Below are 9,571 nucleotides of genomic sequence, written 5' to 3'. Positions count from 1 at the left end.
TCTATGCAAAACCTTTTGCCACAAGCCTAGCTTTGTGCTTGTCAAGTGAGCCATCAGCTTTGTACTTGTTCTTGTAGACCCACTTGCAGCCAATTGGTTTGGTTCCAAATGGAGGATCAACCAGCTTCCAAGTGCCATTCTTTATGAGGGCATCATACTCCTTCTGCATCGCTTCTTTCCATTCATCACGAGAAGCAGCTTCTTTGAAGGAAGTTGGTTCAAAATCTGTAGATAAGTTCAATTCACAATCATAAGTAACATCCATATCAACAGGTGAATTAGAGTTATGTACATCACCTCCATCTTGTCGGTTTGTATTTCTGGTTCCTGTTTTTCCAATTTCATCAGGATGAACACTTTCAAGTGTCTTTGTCAGCCATTTTGGGGGACCTTTCTGAGATGGTCCAGGCTGCTCTGTTGATTGAGTTGGGTCTGAATCAAGATTGAGTCTCCCAATTCTATCAATTACATCACTTAAAGCATCATCCGTTGTTGGAGTGTCATGCAGGGGAGATTGTTCTTCAGAAGAAGATTCCACATGTTGATCTAGTATAGGAATCCCCCATTCAAGATGTGGAATCTGATTATCAAACTCTTGAAATGATTTCGGTTTTGTGAATTTATCCAAGCGATCAAGTTGCCGCTCAACAACACTGTCAGATTTGGATGATTCAAGAAAAATGACATCTCTAGATAAAATAAACTTTTTATTTACTTCATCATAGAGGCGGTATGCTTTAGATGTGTTTGAATACCCCAAGAAGATACACTTACGACTTCTAGCACCAAGTTTGTTTCTATGTACCTTTGGTATTAAAGCATAACAGGTGGAACCAAAAATCCTGAGATGTTTTACAGAAGGAACATGTCCATACCACCATTCATAAGGAGTCTTATTTCTTATAGCACTAGATGGACATCTATTCTTTATATATGCAGCACATAGAACAGCATCAGCCCAAAACATTGTCTTTACATTTTTGAAGAAAAGCATGGATCATACCATATTCAAAATTGTTCTATTCATTCTTTCAGCTACACCATTCTGTTGAGGATTATAAGGCACAGTTGTTTGATGTTTAATCCCATGTTGGAGAAGATAGTGTTCAAATTCATTTGATGTATATTCTTTTCCATTATCAGTGCGAATAGACCCAATATGAGATTGTGCATCATTTTCAATCCATTTATGAAAATTCTTGAATGTTTGAAAAGCATCAGATTTGTTCTTCAATAAATAAACCCAACATATTCTGGTGTAATCATCAATAAATGTCATGATATATTTATTTCCATTTGCAGAAGAAACAGGCATTGGACCACATAAATCTGAATGAATGAGTTCAAGCTTCCTATGTGCTCTTGAATGTGAATCATGAAAAGACTGTTTGCTATGCTTTCCTAGAATGCAAGCATCACATTGCTTATGTTTTCTAGGAATTGTAGGCAAACCAGCAACACCATTTTTCTTCAACAAGCGGAGACTATCATAGTTTAAATGTCCAAATCTAGCATGCCATAATAAACTTGACGGAAGTGTACCTTCTTCATGATGAGAAATATATGAGAAATGTTGTGCATAAGCAGAAGTTCCTTGCAGTTTAAGAAGTCTTTCTTCTTCTATACCCCTCATGACAAGTGAGTGGTTAGATGCCTTTCTTACCTCAAGCTTGCCATCAATCATATGAATGGAGTGACCTTGCTGGCGGATGTGGACCAGGGACAACAAGTTTCTCTTGAGCTGTGGGAGATATAGAACATGATCCAGAAGAAAGTCTGGAAGACCAGGCAGTTTAAGCCTGACTGTGCCAAGCCCTGATGGCTTGATTTTTGACTGATCTGCAAAGTATACTACTCCATCAACATTTTCAGTGAAATCTTCAAAAAAATCTTTCCTATGAGTCATATGACAGGTTGCTCCTGAATCAAGCAACCAGTCATTTTTCGAAGAAGCAAGTGAAGCATTAAACACGTCTTCATTTACTCCAATGTTACATTGTGCCTCAATATAGTGAGCGGATTCAGGTGCTTTACCTTTGTCTGTGTCATCAGTTTTACCTTTCTGCTGGTTTCTTCTCTGCTCAACCTTGTCCCATGGTAGCTTGCATATAGAAGCATCATGTGATCCATTTCGTTTGCAGCGAATGCAATGCAGATCTGCCTTTTCTGCTTGAGAATGTCTGCGCCCCCTGCCTCTGAAGTATCTTCCTCTTCCTCTTCGTCCACCTCTTCCTCTTGTAGAATCTTGAGCAGGATGCTTTTCTTTATGAGCAAGGCAAACAGTCTCTTCAGAAGATTCAGGGACTGTTTTCTTTCCAAAGGCTTTCTCTCTTTCAGCAAACTTTTTCACAAGAGACTCAAAGGTTATGTCTTTAAGATTTCCATTTGCTTGTAAAGACTCAAGATAATTAGAGTAGGTAGGATGGAGTGCTTTGAGAAAGGCAATAAGAGAGATATCCAGCTCAACCTTAGTGGATTTAATATCATGCATTATAGACTTTATTTCAGATGCAAGAGCAAGGGGATCATTATTTTTCAGTTCAAGAGTGAAGAGTTTAATCATGAGCTGAACGACTTCAAGTGCAGAATGTGAATCATAGAGTTCTTTCAGCTTTTGTAAAGCTTCAAAGGTAGAGGAATAGGATGAAATATGACGACTTACTTCTTCATTTACAGATGCTGCGATCAATGCATAGGCTTTGCTGTTCTTGTTTTCCCAAATGACAAGTTCTTTATCTGATGTAGGCTGCACAGGGTCTTTGTCTTCTTCTCCGACACACACTCCTTTCCACAGCTCATTGTAGATGAGGGTGTGTTTTACCATCCGAGACCATTCAGAATAGTTCTCCTTGCCAGTGAGAACTATTCCGACCATAGAGATGATTGAATGCATTCTGTAAACAATACTTCTGCTTGAAAAAGAAAACCTCCTTACAGCCTTATGCACTATATTTTCTACAAATCCCTCTAATGTGTGACAGAAAGCATCAGAATTTCATTGAAATATTATATCACTTTATGCTTCAATACAACATTATAAAAAATTGTGCAACTGCCTATTTAAATGTGCTGCCTATTTAAATCCTCTGATACCTTTATGCTTCAATACAAAATTATAAAAAACTATGTAATATCACTATATCACCTCCACAAATGCTTTGATATATAAAATGTTTTGAATGATGTAAAAACTGCACAACACTATTCGATCTCAACACTATACCAAGACTGCGATCATACCATTACATAAAATGCATACGGCTGCACAGGATACCATTTGAACAGAAGCTCCCACATTGAAGCTACGGAGGTTTAACATCTCGTGCCAGAGGGAAAAGAATTAACACCCAGCTACAGAGAATAGTTACAGCTCTCGGCACAGTCGAATTCCCTTCCAGTTCTGAAGTGCGTATTCTTATTTAACTGGTGCACCTTTCCAGCCAATACAAGATTCACCTTCAGAAATTGATTTCTGCAAATCAATTAGACAGCCACGAAATAAATGCGTGTCCAAGATACATCAAGATTTCTGCTGGCAAACGATACAAAGAAGGTGAATTCAGAAGGAATCCCTCACGAATTCGCATCTGCTAACAGAGCCCAAAACCGACATATAGTCACAAGGAATGAATGCAATATAACAAAAGAATGTGCATGCCCAAGACCAAGACCATGTGTATCCGCTTATTACAAAAAAATGGCTGAAATGAAATAAATTGATATCCAAAAAGGGCCAATAATCATCATCTTTATCGTCAGCATCATAATCATCGACTGTACTGTGATAAAAATGGCGAACTTCCTGAGCAAGGAAGCCTTTACTTAGAAAACGCTGCGGTGAGGCCGAGGGTCCACCGGATTACATTGACGTGCAGGAGCGGAAACGTTTTCAAGGCGAAGAAAGAGAGCAGTCGAAACGATTGCAGGGACAATGGATTGTTTCAATACCTCCTGCTGCGTCTTCCATAGCAGCCGAAGCTTCAACAGGTGCACATCTAGCGTTACATCGAGAAGCAACTCGTAAGGCTCCAGCATCTGCTCGGGGCTTCCGTATTCAGTGCTTCCATATTCAGGGTGAAATTCCAGAGAGCAGATTTGTCAGGATAGAGAGCAGAGAGCGTATGCAGCGCTGGTGCGCCAGGGAGCAGAGGAGCAGAGGTGTGTCAGGCAAACGCTCAGGCAATGCGCTCAGAGAGCAGAGTAGCACTCAGGACTGAGCAGCTCTCAGGACAGCAGGAGTTACTACTATTTCTGGGACCTGTGCTCTGATACCATGTCAGGCCAGGGTAACTTGAGAATGAGCGGGAGAGAAAACTGATCTTATTATTCATTAGCTAACTCATATTTATATACATAAATACAACGGATCAGTTCATCTTCCTGATGAATGTCCAGTTCACCCATCCGTTTCGGATTAGGTGTCAACAGTTTCTTTAATTCTTTTTGTAATAATTTTCAAAATGATTTAGAAAGAAATGTTATAGAGGGATATCGGTCTAAAATCTTGGAAGGATTCTACTTCCCCTTTTTTTGGAATGAGTGCTATATGAGTGGAGGAAGTTATCTGATGTATGCTACCTAATATTCTGGATCCTTCTACCATCCTTAGCAAATCAGTTTTGATAAGATCAAAAAAGTGGATGAAGAATTCAATTGTCCAGCCATCTGGGCCTAGACATTTATCCCTTTTGAAAGATTTCATTGTTTCTAACAGCTCCTGCTCAGTTACTGGCTGGAAAAGGTGATCATTTAGTTCATCATCGAACATTTGTGGGAATAAATCAATACCCCATAAAATGTCCTGAAACCTGCAATCCTCAGTTCTCTTATACTGATTTTCAAAATATCTCACAGCTTCGTTTGAGATGTCCTGTTGAGAGTATAGGAAACCCCCTTTTCCATCACTTATTTTCCATATAGAATTTTTTTTACGTCTAGAGCTTGCAAATTTGTGGAAGAATTTTGTATTCTTGTCGCCATCCTTAAGCCAAATCGCCCTACTCTTTAATCTCCAGAAGGCTTCCTCCTGTTCCATAATTTTTAATTTTTTCTTTTGAAGCTCTTTTATACAGCATCTCATTTTGAAGGTGAGTAGATGAGCAGCCGGGAGTCTAGAGATGCTGTCCAATTCCATTTTTATTTCCTGGAGGGTTGTTCTATTCATTTGCCTTTTCTTAAATTGCCATTCGTTAACCACCTTTCTAATGGACTTCAGCTTGTCCCTAAAGGTCAAAAAAGGGCGCATATTGTCTGTTGATGACAGCTCTTTCCATGTTCTTATTATAACATCATTAAACTCTGGTTCTTCCAAACATGACCTGTTAAATTTGAATGAATAGCCTTTTCTAAATCCCTTTTCTCTCCAACTTAGAAGTATTGGTCTATGATCTGATATGAACACATTCCCAATTGTTGAGAAAGGCATGCCCAGTCTGTCGATTATACTAGCATGAAGGATAAATCTATCAAGTCTTTTGGCTATATAGGCCTCTTCGATCCTTCCATTTTCCCAAGTCGGAAGCATTTTGGGAGGGTTTATATCAACAAGATTCCTGCTTAGAAGCTCATATTTGATGCGATCTGCAAGGGGATCCTTTTTCCTGCTGTTGCCCCATGTTTCATCTGAGTTTAAAGTGACATTTAGATCTCCTGCAATCATCAAAGATTCGATGTCAAAAATTTCTGAAGCAAATAATTTCTCCCAGAATGGCAATCTGTTTTTGTAAGGAGCGTAAATATTCAGTATGTTGATCGGACAGTCTTTCCCTCTGATTTGTGCCGAGATGAGAATACCTGCCAAGCACCTGTATGCCTTTGCTCTGATCCAATCAGGATCCCATAAAACCGCTAGGCCCCCAGAAAGGCCATTTGCTTTTGAAGCGGTTATATACCAGGTGGGAAACATTTTCCTAAAGTAGGAAATATATACAGAAGTGTTATGCATGGTTTCTTGGATTAATATGATTTTAGGTCGCAATAAATGGAAAATATTCTTTAGGGCCAAAAATTTTTGGTTTGCTCCCAGACCTCTTCCATTGATGGGTATGATGAAGGTTATTGGGGATTCTTTTCGGCCATGCTTGCTCTAAGAGGCCTTTCTTCTGTCATATCAATGATAGGGACATCTATAAGAGAAAGATTACGTACTCCTCTGCCTGCACCATCGACCCTTCCCCTGAAATGTCTACTACCCCTGTTATTTTTTCTTCTCACCGTAATGTTCTTTGCAGAATTTGGGCTTATTTGAGGAGAGGATTGTTTCCCCAGCTTATGAATAGTGAGGGGTCTGAGTTCAAGCGATTTCTTATTTAGAAGATAGTCCAAGTCGCTGCCAATTGAGTTTGTGGGAGAAGAGACTAGGGAATTTAAAGGAGTAGCCGTAACCATTTAAATCATGTCGGAAATAAATAATTTCATTTTAATCCTATCTTTACCTTTTAAATTATAATTTCATTTGAATATATTATAATTATTCCAATCATTTAAATTATAATTTCATTTGAATATATTATAATTCCAATCGAATTTTATAATTTCATATAAATTTTGTATGTAATAATTAAATTTAAAATTTTATCTAAATAAATCATCATACAATTTCAATTTTATAATTTGATTTAAACTATTTTCATACTCTTAACTCTCTTCAATTATGAATAACTTACAGATACTCTTAACTCTATATAACCATGAATATGCCATGATTGTGGAACTTGTTATTCGCATCTTGAAAGTCACATGGCCTACCATACGCTTACGTGTCTGAGATGCAGGAGAATTTATCATACTCTTAGGTGTTTGAGATGGAGGAGAATTGCCATACTCTTAGGTAGGTGTGTGAGATGAGGAGAATTACATTATTGAATCCCGGACAGGTTCAGTGTTAATGGGGAGCGCCCGTTAATAATGGGAAAATTGTTCAAACTGTTCCATGTCACTCACGACTTACTTGTTATGGTCGGCAGAAGAGGCTGAACATGATAAGCTTGATATGGTAGATGTGTCTTGCTAAATAAAGTGTGAGGTTAATTGTCTTAATCGGAAGGGGGCGGCTAGATGTCGAGTCAAAAACTAAAGCTAAACTGTGCATAAATTGCGATAAAGTCGGAATTGAGGTCAACAAAATCCCTGAGCAATTTTGTTTGTGAACGGAACGGAAGTTTAAAGACGCGTCAACAAATCAAATGGTTGTGATAAGAGGGTGGGAATATGCCGTCATCTCAAATGCGTACAATCCCGATGGCTATATAAGCAACAAATCCTCCTCTCTCCAGAGAGCAAAGCACCGCACTTGTCTTTGTGTCTGTACCAGCGATAACAACAGTACTGCTACACAATTACCACCAATATGGCAACTCATTTCACTGTGCGCGCTGTTATTCTATGGTTTGTTTTTGCCCTTTCCGCTCTTTCTATCTGCCGCGGAGCTGTTTCGGATATTGCTACCCAAGATTTCTTCAATGGAATTTTATCTGCTGCTGCTGATGGCTGCGTAGGAAAGACCTTCTATACATACAGCGACTTCATTAATGCGGCCAATTCATTTTCTAGTTTTGGCACGACCGGAACATCCGATGACAACAAGAGAGAAATTGCTGCTTTCTTCGCCAATGTTGCTCACGAGACTGGCAGTATGTATCCAATTTTATTTTCGCATGACCTCTAAATATATAGTAGATTGAAGATTTTACTTTAGAATCGGCTGTTTATCTATATTGACAAACATGTTGTCTAACTGATTCGCAGATCTGTGCTACGTGGAGGAGATAGCCAAGAGCGCCTACTGTGATTCCACCAATACACAATATCCATGCGCATCTGGACAGCAATACTACGGCCGTGGCCCCTTGCAACTCACAGGGTATGTGTATGGGTTTATAGGCAAGCAATTGTTCGTGAGTATTTATTTATTTTAATTCGAATTTTTGGTGGCCATTAACTGTTGAATATTTTTGCAGAAATGCAAACTATGGTGCAGCTGGAGCTTATCTGGCAGTGGATCTGCTGAATAACCCTGGATTGGTGGCTCAGGACGACCTAACCTCGTGGAAGACAGCTCTCTGGTTTTGGAATGTGAACAGCAATTGCCACACCGCTATTACATCCGGTCAGGGATTCGGGGCAACTATTCAAGCAATCAATGGAGCAGTAGAATGCAACGGTGGAAACACCGACGAAGTTAACGACCGCGTCAGCCATTACACCACCTATTGCAGTCAGCTTGGTGTAGACCCAGGAAGCAATCTTACCTGTTAACTTAACTGTTAACAATAATTGGCCAGCGCCTTCATAACCATCATATTACGTCAGTAATAAAAATATCATGTTGCACTCAAGAAAAGCGATTCAGGCTATTGATTACGGGTATTATCATAGCAGAGCAGGGTTCAACTCTGGTCGTATGTAGGATGATACAATTCTGCGACTCTAAATAAAAGGACAAATGGACAACATTCGCATAATGAGAACGAGCGATTTCTTTCTGCTCGTCACAAAAGTGATCCCGAATGGTTGAAATCACTACATTTGTGTCGAGATTTCCACAGGATTTGATATGGGTAAACATTATCATGAGAGTTAAATATAATACAAAATGGCAACTTTTACCACGTGAATGTTGAAATAATAACGAATTATGCATTCAGTCAAAAGTAACTCATTAGAAAGACCACCTTTTATCCCTCATATATACATTTTCAAAGTAAACAGAATGTCTTCATTTTTTAATTTGCCCAATCGAGGAAAACAAAATTTGTATTAAACCAAAAAAAAAAGGATAATCATATATATATTTTTTTAATTATAAACATGTTTCTTAAATTGTCATTGAATATTTTAAATATCATTCGTATATTTTCATTCCATTTTTCAAATCGGCTGAAGTCATGCCTCCGGAGGAGTTTTCCATAGAGGGACTCATTTTACGTAGACTCATAGAATTGGAGCTCACATTCTGCTTGTGATTTTGATTTTCCTTTTTCTACGTATGCTTTAAAATTTCTCCCACTAATATATAGAGCTTTTAACATAATATTTAAAGTAGTTTCTGGATAAATTGTTTAACTTTGATAAAAAAATAATGTGTATTGTTTTTAAATTATTGTTTTAAGGAATTTTTTATATAACATAAATACTATTGTTTTTTAAAAGTAATTTTATTTTTGTTTTTAGATCAAAAACATATTGTTTTTATAGAGATAATATGTCTTTAATCTTAACTATTATATTTTTAGAGAAAATAAAAAATTATATTTAAATTTTCTAGAAACAATATAAAATAATGAATCCAACAAAATATCTCACCATTGAAATAAATCAATATAAAAAATATTTAATTAAAAATAAACTACAACATCATTCATGTACATCATGTTTATAAGACACAGGCTCTGTTGTTGATGTAGATCCCTTTAAATAATTATGTGACCAGTTATGACAGTCCTTGAAATTACATATATAAGCATTGATTTTTAAAAAATGCTTGACATATAATGAAATAATCTTTGTAAAGTCTAAAATCATGGAAGCCATATTTTTAACTCAATAAAAAAATAACTTATGTGTCTTAAAT

At 37.6% G+C, this 9,571-nt stretch overlaps 1 protein-coding gene across 1 annotated transcript; it reads left to right on the top strand.

Moving 5' to 3' along the window:
* The first annotated feature begins 7,266 nt into the window (after window positions 1-7,266).
* LOC149224037 (endochitinase 4-like) lies at window positions 7,267-8,800 on the top strand. The gene is made up of 3 exons (XM_089383466.1): window positions 7,267-7,631; window positions 7,747-7,861; window positions 7,959-8,800. Exons 1-3 carry the CDS (start codon window positions 7,349-7,351, stop codon window positions 8,254-8,256), a joined length of 696 nt encoding a protein of 231 aa, XP_089239592.1. The 5' UTR covers window positions 7,267-7,348; the 3' UTR covers window positions 8,257-8,800.
* Window positions 8,801-9,571: the final 771 nt, after the last annotated feature.

Source organism: Pinus tabuliformis, chromosome Q (genome assembly GCF_031772625.1).
Source record: "Pinus tabuliformis cultivar Carrire ecotype Pingquan chromosome Q, CPIR1, whole genome shotgun sequence".
In the NCBI taxonomy this organism is placed as follows: domain Eukaryota; kingdom Viridiplantae; phylum Streptophyta; class Pinopsida; order Pinales; family Pinaceae; genus Pinus; species Pinus tabuliformis.
Note: the sequence above shows the minus strand (reverse complement) of the source record. Positions and strands in the feature narration are given on the sequence as shown.

Bases quoted from the DNA above. Each gene is read 5' to 3' on its own strand.
- LOC149224037 (XM_089383466.1), top strand. From the start codon at position 7,349: ATGGCAACTCATTTCACTGTGCGCGCTGTTATTCTATGGTTTGTTTTT. The intron at 7,632-7,746 runs GTATGTATCCAA...ACTGATTCGCAG, and splicing joins TGTTGCTCACGAGACTGGCA to ATCTGTGCTACGTGGAGGAG. The intron at 7,862-7,958 runs GTATGTGTATGG...ATATTTTTGCAG, and splicing joins GGCCCCTTGCAACTCACAGG to AAATGCAAACTATGGTGCAG.